We start from the raw sequence: 14426 nt of genomic DNA, 5'->3' as shown, positions 1-14426 counted from the left end.
ACATAAAGGACCTTCTGTCTTAAGTTATTACGTATGTTATTATCATGCCAATTAAAAAAAATATATACCTTTAAAACAAATAGATCGACTTGGTCATCGCAAGAAAACACAAATTCGCCATTAACATTTCAGGAGCATTAACTTCTCGTCGTACTGTGTAGTGTGATCATGCGATGACCAGGTCGGTCTATTTGTTTTAAAGGTATATATTTTTTTTAATTGGCATGATAATAACATACGTAATAACTTAAGACAGAAGGTCCTTTATGTAGAGACCAAATAGATTAATCGACTTGATATTATATAGATCTCACCACTTTTTACGGCGAGACTTGAGGTTTTTACAGAATGTTTTTGATGGCATTCGTTTTACATTTCTTGAGAGCATGCAAGGCCCCAACCCGCACTTGGTCAATGTGGTGGAATCAAGGGTCTCCTTCGTTCGGGAGGATACCCTTGCCCAACAGTGGGACAATTACGAGATAAAAAATAACTTTTATATGCGCCTACAATTTGGTTTGAGTTGGAATCAAAATGTAAAACAAATCACATTCCAAAATGCGAATAAAATATATACAAAAATACCATTCTACTGCTATTCGCTCTGAATAAAAGCTTTTATGTTTAGGAATGCGAACAATTAATTTCAAAACAATGTAAACCGAAAATACATTCAAACAAACTTTTAAATACTTTACTAATATTAAAAATGCAACCTAAACAAAAACAGACAATAACATCTTTAGTTTGGAATTTTGCTTTGAAACAAACACTAAACGGTACAGTAACATATTTTCTCGACTTATATGAGAAAAGTTTTAAAATATTCAGCTCACCTCTACTGCAGGGCCTGGCATTTTTCTATTAACTACGTTCAAAGCACGATTTATTCCATCAGCAGGGATACAATCGGGTCTTATACAATCTGATATATTGTACGGACAATCGTAGCAAGCTTTACTCATAGTTTGATACCATTCGAGCACGAAATGATAATAGCATATCATTGGTTCTTCTCCTTCCCTGCATTCTCTAAGACAAGGATGATCTCCATCAATCAATTCTCCCGTAACTTCATCGTACCTTACATGTGCTCTTATTTTAGCGCTATTGGCACTGCTAAGAGCCCGTCTAGCTTCGTCCAATTTTAATTCTTTTATTGGATGCCTAATCGGAGTAGAAAAGTTTTTCTGCACCGGTTCAAATTTCAGTCCATTGACTGTACTATTTGGTTTTGTAGCAACGAGAACTCTAGAAGCGCTTTGAATAGCCTCGTGGGGTTTCAATTCGTTTAAAATTTTAACATTGTATTCGTCAGTGGACTCAACGAATTCTGAACTAATGTTTTGATTTCTACTTTGTGTGGATTCTATGCTTCGAGCGTAATTTGAGTCGACTACTGTTGATTCCGCCGATTGTGATGTTTCTGCCTGTGTGTTGATTCCATTTATATCTGAAACAAAAGACGTAATATTTAGCTTTCTATGTTAGTATTCTAAAAACTGTTCCACATTTAGTAACCAAAAATTGGTCCGCATTATGTTATACTAGCTGACCCGCGCAACTTCGCTTGCGTCCAATAAGAGAGAATGGGTGAATTTTTCCCCCGTTTTTGTAACATTAATTACTGGTACTCTGCTCCTTTTGGTCGTAGCGTGATAATATATAGCCTATGTCCTTTCTCGGTCATCAAAATATCTTCATACCAAATTTCATGCGAATTGGTTCAGTAGTTTAGGCGTGATTGAGTAGGCAGACAGACAGACAGAGTTACTTTCGCATTTATAATATTAGTACGGATTATAGACTTTTAACATGTGACTGCTATAAGATTAGATCAGTTGAGTAACACAACTGCGCACACAAATATTATTATTTATAATATATTTATATTTGCTCTAAGCATAAAGCACGTGGTTTATATCCGAGTGAACCCGGACTCAAACGTAGCTAATACTACTAAGACCAGACTTAAGTCACGTGCTGAATGCGGTTGTGATGTAAAACAACGATTTCTTGCCTCATATAAATACATATGTTTTTCTCTTTCCAGTTATTTAAAAAAAAATACTAAAACTAAATTAAAAGATTGAGCAATAATTCCCTTTGGTTGGTATATCGCACTGGTGACCAAGAGGCCCTGGGTTCGATTCCCAAGTCGGCAAAAGCGTAGTCTTTTTATAATTTATATTACTTTATTCTTAATAATAGTCTTGAGTCGGTTACGTGCCCGGTATAAGGAATAGGCTATTAAGGTAGTTGACCCTATTAAGGTAACTAATATTGTTAATGACAAAACGCCAGTGTATTTCATACTATACTATAGCCTCGGGTTTAACAGGCATGACATTATTTATGCATATGAATGTAGTTGCGCAATAAATAATACTATACCTAAGCTAGATTTTGTCCTAGAAATGTTGCAAATGTATAAAGTATACATGAATCTATTTATACTACCTTGCCGACATGTGTATGCCCATCCTAACCTACGGTGCCCAAACATGGACCCTGACTTCATTTCAGAAGTCCAAACTGAAGGTTTGCCAGAGGGTTATCTGGAGCGTAGCATTCTTAGGCCTTTGCAGCAATGGGAGATAGAAACAGGCTAATCTATACTAATATTATAAAGCTGAAGAGTTTGATTGTTTGTTTGTTTGTTTGTTTGAACGCGCTAATCTCAGGAACCACTTGTCCGATTTCAAAAACTCTTTCACTATTAGATAGCCCATTTATCGAGAAAGGCTATAGGCGATATATCACCACGCTACGACCAATAGGAGCAGAGTACAAGTAAAAAATGTTACAATAACGGGGAAAATTATGACCCATTCCCTCTTATGTGACGCAAGCGAAGTTGCGCGGGTAAGCTAGTTAAAGATAATAATAAAATGTATTCGTACAACCTCGCATTTCACATCTCTATTAAAAGCACGTAATAACAGCGAGGTAAAAAATAGCATTTCTTCAATAACAATGTTTGTTCTTTAGAATATTTATAGAACACTTTATACCATGTGGTCAGTGAACTTTATTGCCAAACTACAATATCAGAGGTCACATGATGATATATGTCAGGCGGGCGTTATATAAAAGAGTTCCAATTTTACTCTACAACCGTCTAATGTACAATCATTTGTAAATCTCTTTGTGCTTCTATTACTGCTGAGAGATATTGTGTTTTTGTGGCTAGGCTTTTTTGGGTAGAATGTTGGCTGCGTGTATTAATATGAAGGTAATCGAGGAATGTTGTAACAGCTAATTAATGGGCCTAAGTTTTTTTACAATACGTATTAACATGGTATATTAGTACAGGGTTTAGTTTAAATCCTCTCTGTCCCCTGATCCTGTGATTTTAAAAAGAAAAAATATTTTTACGCGATTCTGGTAATCTTATTGTATTGTCCGTGGTGCCAAAATGTTACCATTTTGGTGTATTTCTAATAGTCTCGAAGGGTAAGCAGTAGCTATGCTAACAACCGACAAATAATAAAAATACTCTAAATCAGTGTTATTTATACACGCTATAAGATTGAATATATTAATGCTATATATAATCACACTCTAGCATCAGCTAAAAAGTCTAAAAATAAATAATGAAAATTGAACCCTTCAGCAATTTAATTCGACACCCTCAAATCCTCTTGACACATGCCCATTGCCCTAAAAATCAATTTGGTAGACAAGAGAAAAATTCCAACCCATCATTTTGGTTACATTTGAATTGTAAATCTGAAATCAAGCGGTTGACTTAACCCGTCTCCTCACATTTCATTAAACGTTTAAGAGGTACGTAGGAGTGATTTCCTTTAACCCCGACGAAAGAGTTCGGGATCATGTTAATTTGATTGTGGATAGTCGTTATCGTTTAAACGGCGATTCTCCAATTGGTTTCGATGTTAGAGGTGTTTAAATTTGAATATATTAATTGTTAAAATACCTATTCCTCACTAAATGGTATTGTTTTAATTGAACTTGTAGCTTTGACACTGGATAAGAATATGCAACGGCCCATTTTGCCACCCCTAGATAAATGCTTATTTTGCAATTGTAGTCATGAAATTGGGTATCCGGGATTTCAGACGTAAGTAGTGGCGACTCTAGTGTTTTAGTAAACCTAGTCATGCAGAATATAATAATATAGTCAATTTCCGGGTTACTACCAAAAAATATGTTCCCAAAATAACGATAAGTCGAATACCAAACGTCAAGATCAGCAGGCTTACTCCTAAAATTGATTCGAAGTCGCAGCACCAAACTCGTAGCGACAGTAAATATTACTGCTAGCAACATTTCCGCAAGCCGTCTATATTAAAATGTATTGCATTGCAATGTGTTTGGCGAGCAAATAACCATATATTGACGGAACGGACGTTTAGGAAATCGAACATGATCGTAATGTTTGACGCTGGATGTTATTTAGTTCGCTATTTACTTTTTGGGACTAACTTAGTGGTTTACCAAAAGCTATTGCTGATTCAACGATCCAGTATAAAGCCCAATCTAATATTTTTAACACTGTAAAGTATTTTTTTTGAGATCCTCAACCTGCACTTGGCCCACGTGGTGAATAAAGGTCTAAACCCTCCCTGCTTCGAGAGGAGACCCCAGCCCAGCAGTGGGACATTCATAGGGTAAAAAAAATACAACCTATGTTCCTATTCAATCAGATCTAAACACAGCTTAAGAATTATTTACATACTTTTGCTGAAAAGCTAGATTTTTTCCTTTACCAATAAATGAATAAATGTTTAACACCTAGATAATTCTATATCATGCACGTTATCAACGGTAGCCAATATTGAAATCGAAATAGGTCAAATTATAAACTCCATTTTTATTGTCGTCTAAACTCCAAATGCCTTCAAGCGAAATACTCGCAAACTTCACCGCAAACTTGTTTAGAAATATTTTAATTAAATGATCGCGCTTTTTACTGCTAATTAAGTTTTTAAAGTCGTCCAAACATCTTAGCTAAGTTTGCTTCAATTGAACGTTGGTGAATAAAGATTGTGGTTTCGAACTCCAACTTTTGGTGACGGTGGTTTCTATAACCGAACTCCTAATTGTGAGTAAAAGTTTGATTTCTCGATGCAAGTTCTGACTGAAGGGGCAAATTATTCGTGACTGGCCTTTTCATTTGTATTACCGAGATATAAACTATTAAGTATAGGGAGTACTTTAAGCATAGGCTTTTTGCAACTAATTCAACCTGACGTCACGTTTATCATCAGCCGATGAATGTCAATGAATGAATGAAACTACAACTAAACTACTGACCTTTCTTAATTATTTTCAACTGAGTGGGGTGATCAATGAAGGAGTAATTTTCATGCGCGGAAAACTTGCTATCATATTTTGTGTAGGCGTTTGCTACTTTCCAGTTAAAAGTTACATTTTTAAATTAAAATTCCTGTACTCTGAATTGAGAAACTTACAAACATTCAAACAATGGACGGAAACTAGAGCCAGACCCGAAACAACATTTGAATCGCACAAATATATCATCATGTTCCGTGTGGAAATTAATGATAGTAGTTGCGTGGCGACTATTTTGACCACTGCGCTAATCAGTAGCTCGGATAGCATCCGACAACCGGCTAGCTATCGTGAAATTTTACACGAAAATCTGTTTAGCGCCTCTAACGGGTTCCGTAAGAACTATTTTGGCAGTACATTTTAAACGTCAAACTCTCGATACTCGACAGTACTGAGTGTAAATAATTGCGCTACAGTAGATATAATTTATGAGACTTACATTAGATGTTTTCACAAAAGTAACATCTATCTAAGTGGTGAAATAAAGAAAGAGACAAATAAAAGCAATATCGATCTTCGTCTCTAATATAAATGACACAAAACGTCAATTAATTAGAATAATACAAATTTAAATAATGATTTAAATACAATAAGTCATCTAACCAAACACTAGAACGATTAATTTAATAAAGTTTGTGCTTTATACATAACAATGACGTAAGAACCTCATAGTAATTAAATTTTGATTAGTTAAAGTCCAATTAAACAACGTGACTAACACAAAGAGGCGTTTTAAAAGTACTTAAGAAACTGCTAAATTATTTATGTAATATACTAGCGTTTGCCCGCGACTTTGTCCGCGAAAACTTAAGCTTTACGCATTTTTTTATTGCTGTTCCATTCCTGATAGTCATAAAGTGATGTTATACCTATAGTCTTCCTAAATAAATGCACTATACAACAAACAAATATTTTTTTAGTCCAACCAGTAGTTTCTAAGATTGGCGCGTTCAGACACACAAACAGCTTTATATTATTAGTATATATACATATGTTATACCAATATTATTATAATAAATATAATTTATTCAAAACATAAATATATTATGTAGTTATCACGAACACGTGTAAAGTTTTGTTTAAGTAATTGGTCGTAGTGATCTCGGGTAAATCCATCGATTTGGATCATTATTTCACAATATATGTATGTATAATCACCATCAAATATCTTATAGGAAATGTATTTTTTAACTTATATCTTAATGTTATCCAGCATGATATTATGAAATATACAATTAATGAAATATTATCTATAAGAAGGTATGTAAAATGAACAATGTATAATATGAAATATTTTAAATTATGCATGAAATATATAAAGAATAATAATGTAAATATAAATGATTGTTACTTTTAGTTAATATGGAATAATAAAGACTTAAATAAAATAATAAAAAATAATCATCTTCAAATATCTTTAGATGCTTATTATTATGGACGACAGCCCAAAATAGGAATTAAAAATGATATTTTTTTTATTCTTGAAGAAAAATTATTGAAGCCTGAAACTTTTTTTTCACGTAGTCACGAGTGTAAACTTAGCTATAAAAAAATATTGTCTGTGAATTCCTTCATGTAATAAACGTTAAAAATAATATTTATTGTAAATTATTTTTCAGTAAAATGAATTTATGCAATTACCTGTTTTGTTTCTACATAATAATAAATCTTAATAAAGGAACTGTATTTTATATTAAATAAGGAAAACTCTAAGCTAATGTGCAAATCCTAATGTAATAATTGGTCAGTAAATATACCGTTTTGACTAAATAACAAATCCATTCTAATATTTTATTGTTAAAATTCTGTGTGTTTGCTAAGTGTATCTGTTGTTTGTCTAGATCTGTTTAGGATTAAATTTAGCATAGAGATTGATGGATACCCTGAAATAAATACTTTTAAACTTTTGTTTTTTTTAAGCTTAACTAATTGGAGCGCAAAGGATATGAGACTTTGAAACTGCAGTGTCGGCTGCTGCTGCAGACCTTTTTTTAATTTCCCCTCATACATGCCCTGGTAGGACAGGTTTTTTTTTACCGAAAGCAAGCTATCCAGTAGCTCGATTCTCTACCACTATCGACCAGTGACAACTGGCTGGCTCTCAAGAATTCAGTGTAAAAATCTGATGAGTGCCTCTAGCGGGCATCACTGGATCTAGTTTGGCAGTACATTTTAAATGTTAAACATTCGATACTCGACAGTACTGGCTGTAGAAAATCGTGCTACTGGACCCTTCTAGAATCACTAACCCCCGGTTTCTGAGGTACATTTAGCCATAGTTTATCTATTCAATAGCGTTTAAGCTCATTACATTTATATTTATCATTACATAACTTGACAATTTGAATAGATAAACTACTGCTAAAGGTACTGACTGGCTCAGAAACCGTGAATAAGATAGGATCTCCAGTTTCAAAGAATACACTAAACAAACCAATAGTTTGTCTAATGGTTTACTTAGGTAATTCTTAATGGATAAAGCGTGTAATTTACACGGAACTAAAACAGTTGTTTAGGAATCCCCACAATACATCATCATATTGTTTTACGATCGGCAAGTACTTATTAGAATCCTTTGCTAATAAAAAGTTTCGGAACAAAAAGTTCCCCTGTTTAAGATGACTGGTGGGTTATTTGTTATGACTTATCTAAGCAAATGTGGTTTTAGTTAAGAACAAATAATTAGTTGATTTATATTCTAAGAAATAGTTAATGGATATGGCCGCACTAAAATTTTCCAGATAATATTATATTTTTTGTTCTCATTTATTCATGGGTTCATTTGACGGACATGACTGACATGATATGGGGTATGGTGGTTGCATTGCCCCCACCGTTACACAAGGATGTTTTTTTTTAATTGATATGTATGCGATAGGAAAATAGAACTTGAACTAAAAGCAATACATTGTTTCCCGACAAAAATTCAGGTGAAAAGCGCAACTGATAAAAATCCTCTGTTGAATTCATTCACAAAAATGGATTAATTTTAAAATATTTCATTTCAAAAATATTTCAGAAATCTGGAGTCTATTTAATAAAAACACATAAACCAAAGCTACATCTAAAAACAAACAGTACATAAAATAGCCAATGTCCATTTGCGTTTTGTCGCAATTCAATCGTGCGATTGTCGGCCGACAGTCGTCGCACCACCAATCAAGGTTGTACCGAAGTTAATCGCTCCATTCATCTGTGTACTACGCACTATGAGTTTTGATACTCGGATAAATGTGAAGGACTAACATTATTTCGAAATAGTTAATTATGTTTAATGTGGAAGGTTAGGTGAGTCCGTTCGTGTATTAACCAAATTACGGTAATGTTTTGTTTTGCTGCATTTCGTCATTTGTTTTACGGAGTCTTCTTACCTAACTATGAGAAGATTCAAGAAAACAGATTAAATTAGTAGCGTGTTTTACGTATGGTCTTATAAAACTTTCATATAGAGATCATTTAAATCCATAGATGGCAGATGGGTAACGTAATTAAGTTATATTTCTGCAACTTACTATTATGTATTTAAATAGAGTAAATTATTACCTACAAATTATTGAAGAAACACTTATCAAATGATTGTTTAATGTTGGAAAAAAAAACTAAACAAACAAATTTTTACAGAACTCACAATTTTCATTATTTTAATCGTATAAGGAAAAAAACAATACATTATCTGTTGCTTTGTTTTTTGTAATTTGTTAAAAGACATAATATTGAAACATATGTTTTCAGTTAATGCTTAGAAACGCCTACTTGCTTGTTTAATTGTTTTTAACTTCGATACAGTACGTCACTACAAACATTTATTGTTACATTTTACGGTCAATTAACAAATTCTAATGTGATGAGCAAACTTCGTAAAAAACAGAAGTTATATTGTTGTTAAATGTTTTTGCTTCGTCATTATAAAAAAACTATTAACTACTTCACAAATTAACGCTAAAAAAATATCATCTGTTAGAAGGAATTAATAAATGATTAGCAATAAACTTTTATGTGTTTTAAGCATTTAATAGTTATTAAAGACCAGTAGTATTATAAGTAATATAAGACATTGTATCAAAGGAGTTATAATTACAATCTGCAGTAATCACTCGATTTTATAGTCATTGATATTTGAAATAAGTTGCCAATCGCGTTGCAAAAGGAACTGAATAGTCCGATTCTCTACAACTATCTACTACAGACAATCGACTAACTATCGATCAATATTGTATGAAAATCTGATCGCCGCTAGCGAGCGCCGTTGGAACTATTGTAGCAGTACGTTTTTAATGTCAAACTCTCGATACTCGATGCCACTGATTGTAGAGAATCGCGCTACAGGTAACTCTCATTGTTGATATTTAGTTAAAGCTGTTTTATTTCGACCCATGACTGTCTCACTGCTGGGCAAGGGTCTTCTCCCGAAATCAGGTACGGACCCTTCAATAAAAATTAAAACTAAGAAAACGTTAAACCCAAGATTCGAGATTCTTGACTCATTTCAGGTAGTATGACCACTAACGGCATCAAAGGTTAAAACATTCAAAGGTCTCGTGTCCACATAACACGTGTTTACGAAACACGAGTTTAGATTATTAATTAACTAACACAACGTGGTCTACACCATAATTTATTTTAAATAACTAATAATGGGTACAACTTTTGGTTTTATTAAATTAGAAGGTATTTTTTGATGCGATTTAATCGTACATAGTGACCATTGAGTGATATGCTTGCTGAATATTTCCTTAATTCAGAAGGCAGACTATCAATTTCTATTCAAAAAATAAACAACAGAAAATAACAATTCAACTCTTAAAATATTTAAACAACTTTGATACTAAGTAGACCACTATATAGTATAGGGTATGTAAAGAGCAGTAATTTATTAAGTCTGATGTAGTTTTCTAAGTCCGAGAAATCGTTAAAAAGCGATACATTATTAATGGGCTTATTAAAACAATCTTAATGCATTCCCACGACATATCTACGTGACATTTCGTTCACATTGTCCTGGAATGTGACCAGCCATTCTTTGTCCCATAAACTTGTTTATTATTACTTCTAAATACAAAACAATACCTCATAAATCTACTAAGTTGTATCTTATTATTTTTTATGTTTAAAACGTCTTGAGTGAGTAATTATCACATTGTAAGTAGTCGTAAACCTTTATCTTTTAATATTTTTATGAGTTTACGACTAAGCAGATGTGGGTAATTGCTGAATTTACCTGATAATAACTGTATAAAAACGTTTTTGAATGTGACTGAACAGTCATTCTTTCCTTAATGAGTACTTCTTTTCTTATGTTTATCAAGTTAATCAACACGTTACTGTAGCTCGATTCTCTACAACTATCGACTACAGACAACCGGCTAGCTATCGAGAAATGTTGTATGAAAATCAGATCAGCGTCGTTACGGGGCAGTATATCTATTCTAATATTATAAAGCTGAAGAGTTTGTTTGATGGTTTGTTTGAACGCACTAATCTCAGGAACTACTGGTCCGATTTGAAAAATTCTTTCAGTGTTAGATAGTCCATTTATCGAGGAAGGTTATAGGCTATATATCATCACGCTGCGACCAATAGGAGCAGAGTAGCAATAAAAAATGTTACAAATACGGGGAAAATTTTGACCCATTCTATTTTTTGTGACGCAAGCGAAGTTGCGCGGGTCAGCTAGTCTATACTAATATTATAAAGCTGAAGAGTTTGTTTGTTTGTTTGAACGCGCTAATCTCAGGAACTACACGTCCGATTTGAAAAAATATTTCAGTGTTAGATAGCTCATTTATCGAGGAAGGCTATAGGCTATATATCATCACGCTACGACCAAGAGGAGCAGAGTACCAGTAAAAAATGTTACAAAAACGGGGAAAATTATGACTCATTCTCTCTTATGTCCGCAAGCGAAGTTGCGCGGGTCAGCTAGTTTTAACATAAATTTCAACCTCTAAATATTTGATATTACAAATATTTAATAGATTCGCACTATTTGATAGTTTGATTTACCTCCATACGTATGAATTTTGACACATTATTATGAACTATAATAATTTGATGTAAGAATATCCGCTAAATATTTTCGCCAACAAAAAAATCTTGTAACCAATAAAGTATCAAACGAACTAGATCCTAGTTAATATAGATTTCGCAATCCATTCAATGAGCGGTGAGACACCCGCGGCGTCCCAAACGGCAGCTACACCGTATAGCTCACGATACAGACTTATTGTCATTGTCTATTTAACAAACGTACTCACACAGCCATTTTGTTTTAAGTCCCTCGACTAGGAATTACTGGGGACTTTGCTAAAGATACATAGGAACATTATGAACTTTGCAACTGTAATCCAAAGATATTTCTTTTATAAGTCAAAGTTCATTAGTAGTCCAGAGTTTGACTCAAGCAATTGACTCGCGTTCTATTACCTACATGAGACTTACATTGTCAATGGCGAAACGCAAGTGTGTTTTCCACACCTCTGCCTATACCTTCGGGTATAACAGGCATGATATTATGTATGTCTACTAACAAGTTGCTTTAGTTGGAATGAAAATGTGACGTTTAATTTCTACTTTGTATTTAAATTTTAAAGTAAGAAGTACGTTTGCGTTTATATATGTGGCGCAGTAGCTATGACGTACGCGTATCAAGCGCGTGTCATGAGTTCGATTCCTACACGAGAAAACTGTTTACCTAGAAATACCTGATCTTAGTCTAGCTATACTATTTGCTTCACTATCACTACATAGTATAAAGCAAAGTCGCTTCCCGCATCTGTCCCTATGTCTGTATGTATGGATTTTTAGGGTGATTCTTGAGGAAGGTTTTGGTGTAAAAGTTGATAAGGTTTTTTTGTAAAATAACTGTTCAAACCGGATGAAGCCGGGACGGGCTAGTATTATATAAAATGTATCGTAAGCATATGACTATTATTCAAAGACAAAAAAGACAAAATTCTCTTTCATTCTTTACTAACATGTCAAATATAACATAACAATATTGACTAGGCCATTTGGTGACCGCATGACCGTAGTTAGAGTGGAGAGGTGAAGGCCAATTGTTTTGAAGTGGCCGGCTCAAGATGAGACTGGCATTTCCTTTGCTCTTGTATATTACTGTGGGATTATGAAATAGGTACAAAATTGGTGTTAGTCTGTGTTGTAGCATACAATATAAAAGTAGGTACGTTTATTCTATATATGTACTTTTTCATTATGAAATTAAGTGACGGTTTCACCAATACCTTGCCTTGATAGATATTAAAGGTTTATAAATAAAAGATCAAGAAAATTACGTGACTGTACATGTTTTTGATGTGAAATGTGTTTTTGTTTTTTTTTGTTTATAAAAGTGACACTTTACTATTTAATGTAATTGGACCTGAATTGAAGTAATTTTTATTGGTCTTATGACTATGACTAACCAATCTTTACTCTACAAAACAATATACTGACGATTGACAAACTTAATAGATAATAATATATTAAAAAACCAACTTTTCCACAATGTTAATTCTACGACCTTTATCTTTTATATCTCAATAATAAGAAAAATAATTTATTTGATACGTAGAAATCTACAGGTACGTTCCCACATATTCTTCTAACCAACGACATCCTTGATAAATAAAGAGTGGGTGCACGTGAATCTAGCTACAGTCTACTGCAGTCGGTACACGAATCAATCGGTGAGAAAACGTTGAGTGCAATCTACACCACGTGCGTGGTACTACGAGTCTACTGTAGTTTATTATAGCGACTGTAGAGTTTGAAATGCATTGTTTTCTGCAAGTTGTTTTGTTTTGTTTATTTGTTTTTTAAAAAGACAACTCCCGTTTTAAGAATTGCTCTTGAGTCGCGGGGGCTTTTACAAATTACGGACCTAAAATAGAACCAGACCCGAAACAATTGTTTGTGTTTCGCACAAATAAAAAAACAATTATTTGTGTATCGCAGAAATAATTGTTCCGTGTAGGAATCGAACCCCCGATCCTCGGTAACGCTCTGGGTAACGCTCAATATGGAAATAAAGGAAGGATACTCATTATAAAGACAATTTAAGAAGAGACTTGGGCATTTTATAGATGTCTTTAAGATATTGAGATTATTGGTGACAAAGGTTAAGGTATAGTTTCAAATAGCTATCAAATATATTAAGCCGGAGGAAAAACCAATTTAAGATTTAAATGGGATGTGTTCTACTATTACTTTATTCATAAATAGTGGTTCGTTATATAGGTACGCTGCTTGTTAGAAACATAAATATAATTTCGCATTAAAATTTAAAAGTGCTCAAACGAGAACTATCGTAACCATCGAAATTAAAGTAGTACTAGTTTCACTGAATTTCTATGCATTGAATTTGGTACCAGACGTTGTACCCTCTTAATCTTTTTAACTTATGAGTGTACTCGTATTTTCTAGAGAAATCTTTCGGGAATAAGAAAAAGGAACGAATGGTGTGTCAATTGAGAAAGATACATTATTATTGTGTTAAAAGAGTAAAATTAATATTTTCTTTATCCATTTTATACGTAACTAGCTGACCCGCGCAACTTCGCTTGCGTCCCATAAGAGAGAATAAGTCAAAATTTTCCCCGTTTTTGTATCATGTTTTATTGCTACTCTGCTCCTATTAGTTGTAGCGTAATGATATATAGCCTATAGCCTTCCTCGATAAATGGACTATCTAACATTGAAAGATTTTTCAAATCGGACCAGTAGTTCCTGAGATTAGCGCGTTCAAACAAACAAACAAACAAACTCTTCAGCTTTATAATATTAGTATAGATTTTAAACTGCTGTATGTATGCTAATAATAGTAATAAGGTTTACTATTTTGATACATTGAAAAATAAGAATTATTTTTAAAAGTTACTGGGGAAGTTTTTCTACCATAGGTTTAAATCATTTATTCTCATTAAGACAATAAAGTCACTTACAAGAGAATATCAAAAATATAATTTTGTAGTAAACTAAAGGTCGCCGAAACAAACCAGGTCAACGTGCTTTAAAGCACGATTACAACGTCACCATTACAAACATATCACTTAAACCTTAGTGGGATTTAGCTGTTTTTCATTCACTAACTACAGGCATAGAAGCTACAA

General features: G+C 33.4%; 1 protein-coding gene across 4 annotated transcripts in view; it reads right to left on the bottom strand.

Annotated features, from left to right (window-relative positions):
• LOC142983100 (uncharacterized) overlaps positions 1-14426 on the bottom strand; it is a 105868-nt gene that overhangs the window by 32648 nt on the left and 58794 nt on the right. For all 4 annotated transcript variants that reach the window (XM_076129935.1, XM_076129934.1, XM_076129933.1 and 1 more), the window contains exon 3: positions 837-1453. In XM_076129935.1, coding sequence (XP_075986050.1) covers positions 837-1453 — 617 coding nt within the window. The remainder of the gene's footprint in view (positions 1-836; positions 1454-14426) is intronic.

This window comes from Anticarsia gemmatalis, chromosome 23 (genome assembly GCF_050436995.1).
Source record: "Anticarsia gemmatalis isolate Benzon Research Colony breed Stoneville strain chromosome 23, ilAntGemm2 primary, whole genome shotgun sequence".
Lineage (NCBI taxonomy): Eukaryota > Metazoa > Arthropoda > Insecta > Lepidoptera > Erebidae > Anticarsia > Anticarsia gemmatalis.
Note: the sequence above shows the minus strand (reverse complement) of the source record. Positions and strands in the feature narration are given on the sequence as shown.